We start from the raw sequence: 14,616 nt of genomic DNA, 5'->3' as shown, positions 1-14,616 counted from the left end.
GATTTTATTTGAAAATAACGGAGAATTGTCTTTTCACTTCAAAAACGATCGGATACTTTGAAAGATGTGAAAACTTTGGAAAGGCGTAGTAAGAAAAGTAACTTACACACAAATGACCCAAAACACAGATTTATGACCTGAGCATGCAGAGAAGAATGCACACTCCTTAAACAGACCCACTTCTTGGAGGGCAATTACTATGCTTAAATTACATTCAAACGAGCCAAGATGATGTCCAATTGGTCTAGACACAATCTGTCGCAAAGACTAGAACTCCCTCAAAGGCTCTGAATGTTAGTTTGCATTGAACACATATGATGTTCTTCATCTCCTGCCTCCTTTCCCCCCTTATATACACTGTACACTTCACACACATCTACAAAGCACAAATATATAGCACATGTTTCACAGAGGCTGTAGAGGGAAATAGGAATGGAGGCAGGGCAGGATAAAAGGGGACGGAAAGATTGCAATGAAAATGCAATCATTTGCAGTTGAACAGATATAATTCTTTTGTGGAGGCAGTGTAATGCGGCGGCTCAAAGATGGCCCTCAGCCCATCCTCGTGGATTTGATTGACCACAGTCGCTCGTCAAGGGATTCAATCGAAATACTGTGAGTGAATTACAACGAGACTAACCTTGATGTCCTCACATTGAAGCCCTCCACCCAACTCTGCAGCTTGAAGAATTAGAAAATGTATAAGGAAGACATACTGTGGACGCGATTAAACGGGATGAAGCCGCATCAATTCATTCCGTAAAATTTTGTTACCCAAACTGGGATTGCTCTGAAGATGCTGAATGATAACTTGTCCATGGTAGAAATCAGAGAGACTTGTAGAAAACATTGACCTACGGTGCCTTGAAAAAATAACTTTTAAACATTGATTTTTCTACATTTCGTCGCGCCTTCAGTAAGACTATCGGGATTTACTGTGAAAGACCAATATAAAGTAATGAATAATTTGAATGCAAAGATGTGGTCATATGTTGTTTTCAAAGATTTTGACAAATAAAACCACACCGTCGTCCCCCACCCAACCTATATCAACACTTTGATAAAGGTTGGGTGAAGTTTTTTGGGACATCAACTAGAAATTTGCCTATTTTGTAAAACAGCTCAGATTCGGTTAGAGTGGATGGAGATCTTCTGTGAATATCAATTTGCAAATCTTTTTAAAGATTGTCTCAAATTATTGACCTTGACTAGGCCATATCAATAGATTGTTAGGCTATGATCAAAGCTAAACGTTTTTATTGTACACCCAGCTTACTGTTTAGATCCATTATATTGTTGGAAGGTAAGCCTCCACCCTACTTTCCATTCTTTTGTAACAAATTGAACTTCTTAGAGTTTTGTTTTACCAATAACTTTCTCTTTTCTATTCTTCAATAAATACTATATTGGTGGAGTTCACAACAAGGAGCTGACCTACTACTCTATCCTTTTTTGGATAGTGAACTGAACAGTTCTCCATGAAACATCCCGGGGCTTGTCTCATAATCTAATCCTGATCAAAACATCTTCACAATTCCCTGCTGTGTTCACTAAGAAAGTCCAAGGGCTTTGAGCACTGTCAAGTTAAAACAGCAAATGCACCTTTGCAACTCACTGTAGAAAGAGAGGCAGTAGCAAATATTTTCTTTTAACTTTTCGACTGTTGGAAAATATGCAAGTTAATGTTCTGAATTAGTTTTGTGCACATGTGTAAGATTGCAGAATTTGGCACAGCTAAAACTGCAAACACAAAGGGAAAAAAAAAGGAGTCCTAGTTGAGAACAAGGTGTGGTTCGTGTTATTAGTCAGCAACAATGTTTCCTCAGAGAAAAGACAAAAAAAACAAAAAAAAGACTCTAAAAAAACATTAAAATGCAAGAGCAGTCAATTTCTCTGTGTACCGATGCGTGTGGTAATACAGAGTTTACAATCTTTGAGATTTTACATATGTTGAACAGATATTCTGGGTATACAAACATAAGTCGGCGACAAAATCTGGCACCAAAATGAGTTTTGGATAAACGTTTAGTTTGAGTCTAAATCAGGCACGTGGTGCCTCATGGTTGTGAGATATATTTAGAGGCGCGATATAGAAAGATAACACCAATTTGGTTGGGAGCTTACTGAATATGTTGGCAAAGTCCTAATGCGTCAAAACACGACATATAGGAGTCAAACTCAGATGATTTTGCTGAATGTGGCTTTTCATTTAACCCTCAGAACTGTTTGCTGAAAAATAACAGCTGTTGTTGTTGTTGTGTCTCTTTGCTCTCCAGGTGGGATATGCAGGAGGATGCGGAGCTAGAAGATGGAGAGAGAGCAATGGTGGAAGAACTTCAGAAAGCCTTTTTTGTTTGCTGCTGCAGCGCGGGACCACAAGATGCCTCTGGAACTGATGAGACACCAACAAATCAGACCCAGGGGGAAGCAGAGCCCTGCGATAAAAGTACTGCCCAATAACAGTGCACAGCGTCGGAGTTTTTATTATGTAGTAATTTTTTTTATATTCTCTTGGCGCTCTCAAGGTGGTTGTTTGTGGACATGTACGTGCACCCCGGTTCACACATTTGTGGGAATATGTTGGCCTGTGCATGTACTGGAAATTTGCATGTATGTGCAGAAAAACATGGAAAAAAAAAAAAAAAAAAAAACTCCACTAGAAAAAAACAAACAAAAGAAAAGAGCACGAGCTGGTGCCTTCCTCTGTCTGCACACACCTGAGACAAATCCTCTCTGCCGTTCAATGCTGCATCAGGTGCTTTTTCATCTTTTTGGAGCACATCTGCAGAAACCAGTTCCGGGAAATAAAGAGTTGCGATTTGTTTGTCTGGGACAAGATAGGACTGTGTGATCACCGTAGGTAGCTGATGTGTTTTAAGACTGTGTGGGTGGAGAGAGTACTGTCAGCATGCTTTCTTTTGCTTTCTTTTAAGAAAACGTCAAACAATATAGTTTGGAAGCAAAATATTACCTGTTTTTGATTTTTTGATGTGTTCCAGAAATCTGCCACACCGTAAATTATCAGTCAGCATTTAGTGGAAACTCGAAAAATATTCACGTGTACGATGACTGCTAATTATATTTTTCTAAATGTGTCTATATTTTTTTATTTATGTGAAGCACTGTAGGTAAAATGTTACACGTTAAAATACAGCCACAATTGTACTTCAGTAAGGTGGTTATGTTTTTTTTTAGATAAAACAGTATTATCTCTGTGATGTCATTTTTATATATTGGATTATCGTTTTAATGGTGTAATATCTAATTTTCAAATAAAAAAGAAAACATTTGCTCCTTTTCTTTAGTCTGAATAAAACAATAGTTTTAAATGCTACTATATGAACTATTGCTACTGAAAAATATGTTGCTATAAAAACATTAAAAGTAAATGTAGAGATATTACAATGAAAAGTGGGGGACCACTACGGAGACAAAATCTGGAAACTCTGGAAATATATAAAATGGTACAACCACTCTTGTGTCTTTATAGATTTTATATTTTATGTAGGCCTAATAATAAAACTTGTTTGGTGGATGTTGTGAAAAAAAAAGTCAAACTAAACTGTTTTGTAACAGTTTTCTGCTGAAAATACACAAAACCTAACTTTTGATCTTCATTTTCTTCCTACCTGTCAGTAAGTACTGCACATGTCAGTAAGGTCACAGTTGTTTCATAGGAAGCTTTATATATATTGCTGCGGAGAAGTTTAAAGCAGGGTTATGTGATAACAATAACCTTCATCAGGATTATGGCACAGCAAAAACACAAAGACACAGGTGTGCACCTCAACAAACAGGCTGGGTAAGGAGAGCCAAGAAGCCCTTGGTAACTCTGAAGGAGCTGCAGAGATCTACAGCTCAGGTGAGCCAATCTGTTGAAAGGACAGATTATAACTTAAATAATTGTACCTTCGATAAATCTGACCTTCATGGGAGAGACTCATTGCTGAAAGAAACCCATAAAAAGTCATGTTGCCACATGAGACTGAAACTGAAAAGCAGTAGTAAATCGAATGATAGTCATGTCTTTAAATTAACCAGTTAAAGTCCAGACCTAAATCCAAAGCAGGATCTCTGGCAAAGCTTGAAAACTGCTATTCACAGATTCTTTTCGTTCAGTCTGACAGAGGTCAAATGTTAAATTTCAGTCTGTATATAAATACTGTCTGATGAAAACATCTTGGTTTTTGTTGCACTGGTTTTAAAGTGTTCAAGTTTGGTTGTGGTTTGTCAGATTCCAAGTTCTGCACTTTCTGGCAAATACCAGCAAAACAACAATTGATCGACAACTGCCATATTTCAAACAGACAATTCAGCAAGTATTGTCTTGTTTTTGTTTGGTTTTGATTTGTTGTGATTTTTGTCATAGAATACTTTTCTTCACCTATAAACAAAGATTCCTGGTTCAACTAGCAAAAATAACTTTACTCTTGCTTTTATGTGGTTTTAATTAAAAATTCCATTTTGATTTTTATTCACAAAACTTTTTTTTTTTTTTTTTTTTTTTTATCAGTGCACAAAGCACACAGCTTTCAGCCAAGTGTTTTGGCTGCTTGGACACAAAAGACTTGCAGATTTATTTTTTGTTGTTGTTGTTGTTGTTTTTGATTTGTCTATTGCCACTCATACAAACTTCTCTTAAAGATCCCAACGAAAAGTCATTCACACAGTTATACAACAGAGAAATATGTTGTTAACATTACATATTACAACACCAGTTTCAGACTCAGAGTTACAGTACTGAAAATATTTGCTTACAGAATTACAAAATATTAAAGCTACAAAGTTGTTGTACGCAATTCATGTCTTTTTCACGCTAGATCGAAAAAGTTTTTAGTCCTGAAAGTGAGTATGAAAATTCACAATGAATCCCTTTCAATATTTCTCTAAAGGTTGGATACAAAGCCTACAGCATTTGGATGTAGGCTTTGTATCTACATCCAGATAACCTTAGTTGTTAAATGTATGTATCTGGACGGATGGAGAAGGGATGAGAGGACAAAATGAGCAAATGCACATTTTGCCACAATTTATTTTTTCCCCCTTATTGTTATCCAGACCTGGTAAATACTTAAATAAAAGTTCGAACCTTTGCAGATGGATGAAAGTTGTAAAGGGTTTTTAGATCTAAACATTATATAGACAACATTATGTTATTTGAATTTTACGTTGTAAAAGACAGGGAGAGAGAACTCAGCGCACACCCTGAAGTCCAGCACAAAAACACAAAATTATATTTCCGCTACAGTATCTGCTGTCTGTTCGGCACGTCGCGACAGCTGCTGCTGTGCTACTGTTCCTTTAAATATCCATTCCAGTTCGTTGCCCCGGTAACCCGGAAGCTTCACGCGCTCCTTGCTGCTGTGCTGAGAGTCCTTCCTGTTTCAGAAATTTGAAGGAAGCAGCAGCAACAGGACAGTCGCTGAGTAAATATGGTGCGTGAGTTCAACATAAAGTGTGCATGCATCTGCAGTGAACAGCCCGGTGCTCTGTAAAGCTCCCTATGACGTTTGGTTTTAGTGAATGTGTGAATAAACAGACGAATATATCTTAGTGTATCTGTTCGCAGTTGTTCCAAGTAGAGCAGCTGTTTTTTTTTTTTTTTAAGTCTGCGAAACATCAAACAGATGTTGTTTATTGTGGACAAAGTCACGGGTCTGTCCTAGTGGGCGTGAAGAAATGCTTAAATCTTTGGTCGGTTTTGAAAATAAGAAAAATGTCGCGGAGTGTGCATAATTAACTTGGTTGCTGCACGTGTGGAAACTGCCTGAGTAGTCCTTACTATACAATAGAAGTGTTTGTTTTTTTTATCCTTGGGCTAATTAATTAGAAATACATGTATATATGACAGCAATAAGTGACCCAATTACTAATATGTATTAATAAGTACGACGGTGTCTAGCAGCTACACATATGCGTGTAATACAAAAGCCAGCATACATATTATTTTCTTTTACTCTATATTTTCCCTTGACTCATGGCAGGTTTCCTCTCAGTGATCTGTATGAGGGACGAACCTATGCGCTCTCATCTTTTTTCTGCCACATCAGCCTTGTACATACTGTGGATCACCATGGCCCAGGTCGCTGGCCAGGAGGACAGGGAGAAAACCACTGCGCTCAAAGGTGAATGAACAACTATGCTGAGGGTTTGGGTTGGGTTGGAGTTGATAGTATATAGGGCCCGGTCACTATATAGTTTTAAATTTGTGTTAACTTATTTCTTAACCTCCCATGTTTCTTTGCTTATAGATTTGTTGTCAAGAATAGATTTAGATGAACTGATGAAGAAAGATGAACCTCCTTTCACCTTCCCTAAAACACTGGAGGAGTTTGAATATGCCTTCAATGAAAGTAAGTACATTTATTCATTGTATAGAGGAGTAGGTAGTAGTACAGAACCGACCCAAAGAGACTAAAACAATAGGTTCAATTAGCAGGATGGTCTGTTCAATAAAACTGAATGCAGAAACTTTAATCACCTTATACACCCACGGAAAGTAAGTAGATAATTATCAAATTATCTTGACAGTTATCTCATTAAAATACAGACAAACCATTGTTTCAGCCAAAATTAGAGAGGCATTTCACCAAGTTTATATAAAAGGACACTACTGGCAAACCTAAAGAACGTAAATAACATAAAAATACTCACTGTCAAACTTTAGCAAGATATTCTTTAGATCGGGAGAAATTTAGCTTCCCTGAAACTTTGAAGTTTAAATGTATCTGAATAAGATTTGTATTCAAATTATAATCAGGCAGTTTATGCAAGTACTACTCTGTGATGCATTTACTTAATTCAAGTTATGTCCTGTTAAGATTGATTAAAAAAAAATTAAAAAATATATTCAGGTGTCACAGAGAAACTGTGTCCTTAGCAATTTTTTTTTAATCATAATTTCACAATTAAATGTTTTTAGCATGTTTTACAATGTAGGATTAATGACTATTATGCTGAAAATTACTGTTAATTTGACTACGGTGCATGTTTTGCTGATTCACAAATGTTTCATTCAGGGCTCACAAAAGAGCGCATCTAAAGATATGTTTCAATGATGCAGTCTTAAACGTTTTTCTGAACTTAACTTTCGGGAAGCTTTTATTTGCCAAGGGTAGAGTTGGAAATATTTAGCTCTTCTCATCAGCTAAACGGTGTGAATGGAACCATCCATTTTTAGTGCAATGGATACAAATATCTTATAAGGAGAGTCAGGGAGAGAGGATACCTTGTACTTCTCATTGTAAAGTATTGCAAGGCTTCCTCCACTTCCAGAGGTGTGAACTTCACAAATGTACTCTAACGAAGGTGAAGTGATGAGGTTGAACTCTGCACTCTCAGCTGATCACTTCCACAATCAAGCTGAGAAAATCTAATTTATAATTGTTCACAAGATCATAACTAAGGGGACCCTTGTAAAATAAGCATAGCATTTCAGAGCAAGGGTTGCATAGTGGCACAGTTGGTAGCACTGTCGCCTTGCAGGAAGAAGGTCCTTGGGTCAAATCCCAATCTGGGGTCGTTCTGTAGAGAGTTTGCATGTTCTCCCTGTACTTGAATGGGTTCTCTCCAGGTTACATGGCTTCCTTCCACAGTGCAAAAGCACTGTTGTTCAGTCTGTTGAATACTCTTCATTGCTCATAGATATGTGCGTGCATGTATGGTTGCATGCTCTTTGTGTCTCTGTGTTAGCCCATGATGGACTGGAAAGCATCACTTCTCCTCCAGTGACTGCTGGAGATAGGCAGCAGTCATTGGGTGTCGATGCCTATCCATGCAACCCTGCGAGGATAGGCAGTGTAGACAGTCAAACAGGGTGATGGTAATGTGATGGTCTGGGGCTGCTTTAGTTCTTTATCACCAGGAAATCTTTCCTAGTTGATGAAACTATGTATTCTGCTCTCTACATGAAAATTTTGAAGGAAAACGTACAATCGTCGTTTTGTGACCGTAGGCTTCAGTGTACTTAGGTTGCGCAAAGGGATTCAGCAGTGGCCTTAAGGCTGGAATTTGAAGCACAGCCTTAAGACCACTGCTGAAAGGCTCAAAACATTAAAATGAAGGTAACATTTCAATGTGACAAAATAAAGATAATTCTACAAAGCAGAATGGGGCAAAATTCTGCCACAGGGATGTAAAAGAGTTATTGCTAGTTATCACAAATGCTAGAAGGCAGTTGCTGCAGCCATGCTTTTGGCAGACCCAGTTATTAGGTTTAGGGAGCAATTACCTTTTCAGGTTGGTTCGGTTGGTTTGGACAGCTGTTTTTACTTTAATAAATTAAACTGAGTTTTGAAAAAGTCATTTTGTTTTTACTTGGGTTATCTTTGTCTAATGTTTTCATCCAGAATAATAACTAGAAAGCTTGAAATAACTAAAAATGTGACAAACAAGCCTGGATGAGGTCCCATATTTATTTTTCCCATGATGTATAGTCAGAAGGATGGGAATTAGGCACAAAGAAGAGTGGAATCTTATATGAAAATGTTTTTTAAAAAAATTTAACCCTCTTTATCAGAGCTACCAGTAATTGTGGAGGGTGTTTATATCATAGAAAATGGGTAAACTCACAGACCACACCTAGGTCTACCCTACTACAAAGGTAGTAGGATATGAAAATCTACTCACACTTGTTTAGGTTTAGATGATCTAACAATCTTCTGATGATTATTTTGGTTTGCTGTAATCAAAGCAGGGATTCAGGAGAAGGAAGAGTTGAGAGACGGATGTGTTGCGGATAGATTTTTGGCTCTTAATATTCCTCCATAGTCTCTTGCCCTGTCTCTCTTATCTCTACTTTTCTCTGTCAGTGTCTGGCTGGCTGAGTGGGGGACATGTTGTGTACTCTACGGCCCGTCAGTAACCTACTCAGCCTTGCCCTCTGTCTGACGGAGAATTTGCATAACCTTGCTGCGCCTAAAAACAGACTCAGCACCTGAAATTATGCAACACCCACAAGCTGCTCTTCCCACCCTCAAGTCCTAGCTCAGTCTACCACGGAGGCGGAAAAAACACAGGCTCTTTTACCTTCCTCTTCCTGCAAATTCCCATTCCTATCATTTCCCCCTTTTATGTCTCTACTCCTGAAACATCTCACCAAAAAATTTCAACCTGAAACACAAGGTAGCACCTCACACTGGAGCTTTTTAAATCTTTATGTCTTGTCAATATCTCTTTTAGGCCTGCTTTCGAAGGATACCTCTTCTAAAGCCATAGTGGCCCTCTAGCAAAGTCTCCAGTATGTCGACTAAGTCACTTTGGCCTGAAGGGTTTTTATTTTATTTTAATATAACTGAACTCATGCTATCGTAGCCTGAGACAAGTGGAACAAAAATGTTAATTTCACCATGTAATGATATGAATACAGAAGAGGCTGTGTACAATAGTTTGCAGGTATCTTAATCACTGAAGATGATGACTTCATCTCGCCAGCCCTCCGGTTTTCCATTACTGGAAATCCAAGGTTATGTACACCTAATTAAGCGGCCAAATTGAGAACAGAATGCTAATTATGACAGAAAAGGAGGAGAAAAGTTGAGAAAATGTTATTCCTTTGAGAGAATGTGTTGGGGGAGATGGGGAGATGGAGGGTGTGGTGGTGGGGAGCTGATCACCCCTCAGCCTGTAGACATGAACACACACACACACATCTCAGCCCCCCTCTCCTTTCTCCTCTTGCATAGAGGTACATCCACATCCTGCGATCCCCCTCTCTCTCTCACACACACGCACACACACACACACACACACCATCCCTACAGTGGGATTTCATTATAGCTCTTGTCTTCCCCCCTCTTCTTAGGCTGTAGTGTTTAGATACTCACCCCGTCCATGAATGCATAATTTATTTTCTTCAAGGTACTATTTGTGCACACACTGCTTTATACTAAGTTCTCACATGTCTCCTGGTTTACCTCTCAGGCATAAATGTATTTCTGAATACAACAAACCAGTCCTGCATTCAGGATTACATGTTATCTAACAACTAACAACTATGAAAGTACTGTGATACACAGTAAGTGAGTAGTGCACAATTTATCACGTTGATAGAGGTGTAAAATGGTGGCAATTTAGAAGGAAATAAAAAAAAAATCTTCATGCATTCCTTTAACCTGCAAAGATATTATATTTATATGCTCACATTGTGCAATAATTGAGAAAGTATGAGGCCCCCCTGGCTATTTGGGTTAAGTATATGTACTTTTTGTCATTTAGCTCTCACAAACTTTGCAGTCATAAAGGTCAAAATTAAATTTAACACCGTTTAGTGTTTTATTGTGTTGTAGTGTCAACTGCAGGATCGATGGGCTCATTGCTAAGGTATGGGCTCTACAGTTGCAGAAGGGTAATTATTTAAAAAAACTAGCGCCACCTCTGAACAGCATTTTCTTCTTTTATGAGTTTTTATATGAGTAAAACCTTTAATGCTTTTAAAACTCCTCTTGCTTCCCTGAATTAAAATAAAGCATTTAAGCTGTGTTCCAAAGACTTTTGCGTTTTGGCTGAATCGTAACAATTTCCAGCTGTGGACAAAGTCATAGTTCTAATTGTATGTCCACAGCTGGACCCCTCTCTGTCTGTAGCAGTGTGACTGTGGGTTGCATCGCGAGTGCCTCTTGCTGTCACAACCCAGAAAGGAAGTGTTGGGTGCACCCAACAGTTCAACAGTTAAAGACTGTCTGAATAAGACTTTTTAGTAGAGGAGTAATAAAAAAAAAAGGTGCAATAAGCCCTAGAAAAATGATTGTCCCAAAGTTTTAAGCATTTGTTTTATTTGTAGGTGCTTGTTATCCTCACTAATCTTGTTGTGTCTCTCACAGATGGCCAGCTCCGGCACATACAAACAGGTGAACCCTTTGTGTTTAATGCCAGAGAGGATTTGCACCGCTGGAACCAGAAGCGTTATGAAGCTCTTGGAGAGGTAATATGGGTTTTCTACTGGCATTACAACATTTTCATGCATACATAATATTTATTTTTTTTCTTTTTAGCTTGATTGTCTTTACCTTGGAAAAACTCTGGAACAGAATCCAAGGCAGAGATCTTTTGAGTTTTTGAAAAGCTTTTCACAAGTGGAAGATATTTGAATATATGTAGCTTCTAGTTGGGGTTGGTGAAATGGAATAATGTATACCACATTGATTTTTGACAATTTTGAATACCAAGCTCACACATAAAGAAATATAGCAGAACATCTTGGCAAACTAATGTTTTAGAGCTTTTTTCGTTTTTCTTTTTTCTTTTTTTCTTTTTTTTAAGTTTGCCAACAATGCATAACATCATCAAGACTTGAGGCAACCTTGGACTTAGATTGTGCTGACCAACATATGGTAAAAACAGTGTTTTAATTTAAAGAGGAATCAATGCACATTACCGTATTTTTCAGACTATAAGCCGCTACTTTTTCCCCCACATTTTGAACCATGCGAATTTAGAAGTTAACATATTAGATATCTTAAACAGAAACTTACAAAAATAGTCCAAGGTGCTAAATCCAGAACCATAAACTGAACAGAACTGAGCAGAGAAGGACAAGATTGAGATGAACCATTTTTGATGGACAAACCAAAATGGAATGTAAGCTGAACAGAACTGATCAGTTGAAACAGAAACAGATACGAGTAATTTGTGGAGCTGAAGCAGCTGACTAAGAACTGTAGGCTCTATGTAAGGTGCTCTTGCTGTACCACTGACCCACCCGGTGCCCCCAAAATAACAGTTGTAAACAGGAAAAAGTTCAATCTTCTCACTTTTATTTAACATTTGTTGAGAGAAAACAGAAGAAATCCGTTATGGGGAAAAATGCATTTAATTATATTATGATATAGTAAACCCAAATATGCTGTATCCTAAAATTCCCCTCTAATTCAATTCCACTATATTCATTATGTATTTAGATAATGAGACAAATATTCCTTTGTAATCATCTTTTTTCTGGTTGCTTTCCCTACTATGTTGTTGTTAATTGTTATGTGCATTCTTTGAAGTTCAAAGGAAAGTGATGGACCCTTTTGTGGGATTACCTGGATGTTTTTATTATTTCTAATGCAGGTATACAGTAGCTCCTCAGAGAACCAGTCCTCTCTGAAGGTTTTTGTTGCCTTCTTTTTTCTTTTGCATGCTTAGGCAGTATCTGTCACCATCTGAAAAAGGATGAAAAACAAATATTTGACTGCAGCAAAACTGTGGAGCTTAAGAAACACACAAACATTTAAACTAAACGAACTTCTGCACCTGACATTCAGAAGAAATGAATAATCATCAAACCAAACTTATACAAACAGTATTTATCTTTTGATTAAAGGACTGATGGAAGTATCTGCATTAGAAATACAATAAAAGAATCCCTGCAGATGTGACTTTGTGTAATGAGAGCAAATATTGTATGAGTTGTGCTGTATGAGATTAACTAGCTGAGAACAAAAAAGCACTTTCTGAATAAGCAATATTATCTTTCCGTTGTTGTTAGGCCTCCAAAAATATGAAAAAAAAAAGTGCATCTGCAAATGTCTGCACAAGACCAGAATGTAGAAATGCATTGTTTTTTGCTTTAAAGGATTTGTAAGGCCCAATATAAATAAACACAAATTCTGAATTGTATACCTGTGGTTGTAAAGTGGATTAGGCTGCTTAGTCAGGCTCTTCATGTCTGAGGTTAAAGCTGTGAGGCACACGAGCATACCTGCATTCTTATTTCAGCACCTGTGTAGCTGATGCATGCAGATTTATTTAGGCTTGGATCTCTTTTTGTCTGCCGAGTCTTTATTTCAGGTAGATTGAGAAAGTACATGAAGAGTTTGTGTAAATACAGACAAGTCTGTTGTCAGCTAATGCTACTGCTTAGTACATCCTAGTCTCCCCCATCAGTCTGCAAGCTGATGGAGGATATAAACAGGCACGAAGCTATGCGTGCATGTAGCCTCTTTTTTGAATAGAGCAGCATCATCATTTTCCTTAATGTTCATTCAGGTTCCTTTCTTCCCCGCTGGAGAAGGATACCTTTGTCCATCTCTCCCTCTCTCCTGTCTTCCCCCCCTTTAGTTCCTCTTGATCCTCTCAGCTTCTCATTTTCCATGTAGGGCTCAAAGTGTGTATGCGTTTTGTGTGTCTGTTTATGTGCATCAGGGGGCTGTGGGGCGGGGTAGCCAGGGTGTTGCCCATATTGTCAGACACATCACAGCACCAGATGTCCAATTCGCACTTCAACCTTGTCTGAATAGGAGACTGATGGAAGGAGGGCAATGGATGGTATTGGTGTGACGGTTTGAACAGCGGAAATAGCAGAGATGAGCTTGATTCTGTATGGAAAAATATTGTTCAAACTTTGCTATATGTTTGGCATGAAAAATAGACATTTGCAGCTAATTTATATAGTCTTTACCTACCAGGGTTTCATCTGATTTTTTTTTAAGCGAACATTAAGCCCCAGTGGGCCAAGAGAAGCTACTTTGTCATCCATCAGTTGTTTGAGAATATTGGTTGCTCATCAAACTCACAATTACAAAGGTTCCAGCTGAAACCTTTGTGCTTAGTAAAAATGCAATTAATTGCATTAAAAAGTAAAATCTATATAATTAATTAATTGAAATGAATACATTAAAGTACTGGCCCCTGTAATTCCAAATTGTAAAAAAAAAAACACAAAACAAAGCAAAAAAAACAAACAAACAATCCATCACTTGTTTGCTTTAAAGACAGTATGTGAATAAACTGGTATGACTGTGGTTGCTTGACAGTTTACAGGTTTATTCTCTTTTTATATCTACCGATACATAAATTTGATCTATGGCAGGGTGAAAACATGAGAAGGATAATCTGTAGTTAAGATGTCTGCAATATAAATGCTTTTATTTTTGTTGATTAAATCAGTAAATTAGTAGGAACATGGAAAACTAGCAATTTTTATGTAAAAAAATGCTCTACTACTTTGTTAGATTCAGCAATATATTTTTCTTTTGTTTTGAGCTTGCAAACAAAATTAAACACGGGGATAAAATACCTACGCACTAGTGAAACTACCACACGAGCATTTTCCGGTCTTGGCACCAACTGTTGTCGTAATTGCTCCTCTTCAGCTGTAAAACACTGGAGGCTATCTGTGCAGTGTCGCTCAGTTCAGCAGGGTCACCTTAGCCTGTGTAGGTGTCAGTTGGAGTCTAATTCCTGTGATTTGCTGATAAATTTCTCTGATAGAAGACAAGCATAGGGCCTGGCCCAGATGGAGCTCTATTAAGCTGTTAATAAATGAGGATTCTTCTCTGCTCTGTCTGCATCTGTCGAATGGAAGGCAGTCACAAATTTGTAAACATACACGCACACACACACCCAGTTGGAATATTATAATGAGGTAAAGTTAGCCAGATGGCTGAATTAGAAAGCTCTCTCTCTCCTCCTCTCACACTCTGCAGTGTCTCTGTTATCCATTTTCTCCGCTGGCTTTTTTCCTGGTATTGGTAACCACATAACAGTGGTTATGTGGTTAAAAGTTTTTTACTTCTGTAAATCCCACCTCTAGAAATGCTACATATTAGAGATTTCTGGTTGATTTCTGATCTTCAGTTTTTATAAAACTTTTATCTGGTGACAGTTTTAGGAGATTTTGATTCCTCTTAGCAG

At 37.8% G+C, this 14,616-nt stretch overlaps 2 protein-coding genes across 7 annotated transcripts in view; both read left to right on the top strand.

Annotated features, from left to right (window-relative positions):
- kiaa0825 (KIAA0825 ortholog) overlaps positions 1-3,287 on the top strand; it is a 137,842-nt gene extending 134,555 nt beyond the window's left edge. For all 6 annotated transcript variants that reach the window (XM_007562764.1, XM_016676961.1, XM_007562755.2 and 3 more), the window contains one exon: positions 2,277-3,287. In XM_007562764.1, the coding sequence (XP_007562826.1) occupies positions 2,277-2,460 (184 nt within the window). In that variant the 3' untranslated portion in view covers positions 2,461-3,287. The remainder of the gene's footprint in view (positions 1-2,276) is intronic.
- Positions 3,288-5,328: 2,041 nt separating this feature from the next.
- arb2a (ARB2 cotranscriptional regulator A) overlaps positions 5,329-14,616 on the top strand; it is a 169,187-nt gene continuing 159,899 nt past the window's right edge. The window contains exons 1-4 of the mRNA XM_007562727.2: positions 5,329-5,435; positions 5,985-6,125; positions 6,252-6,353; positions 10,821-10,921. Coding sequence (XP_007562789.1) covers positions 6,005-6,125; positions 6,252-6,353; positions 10,821-10,921 — 324 coding nt within the window. The 5' untranslated portion in view covers positions 5,329-5,435; positions 5,985-6,004. The remainder of the gene's footprint in view (positions 5,436-5,984; positions 6,126-6,251; positions 6,354-10,820; positions 10,922-14,616) is intronic.

Source organism: Poecilia formosa, unplaced genomic scaffold (genome assembly GCF_000485575.1).
Source record: "Poecilia formosa unplaced genomic scaffold, Poecilia_formosa-5.1.2 Scaffold5, whole genome shotgun sequence".
In the NCBI taxonomy this organism is placed as follows: domain Eukaryota; kingdom Metazoa; phylum Chordata; class Actinopteri; order Cyprinodontiformes; family Poeciliidae; genus Poecilia; species Poecilia formosa.
The sequence above is the reverse complement of the archived record's forward strand: the minus strand, read 5'-3'. Positions and strand labels throughout refer to the sequence as shown.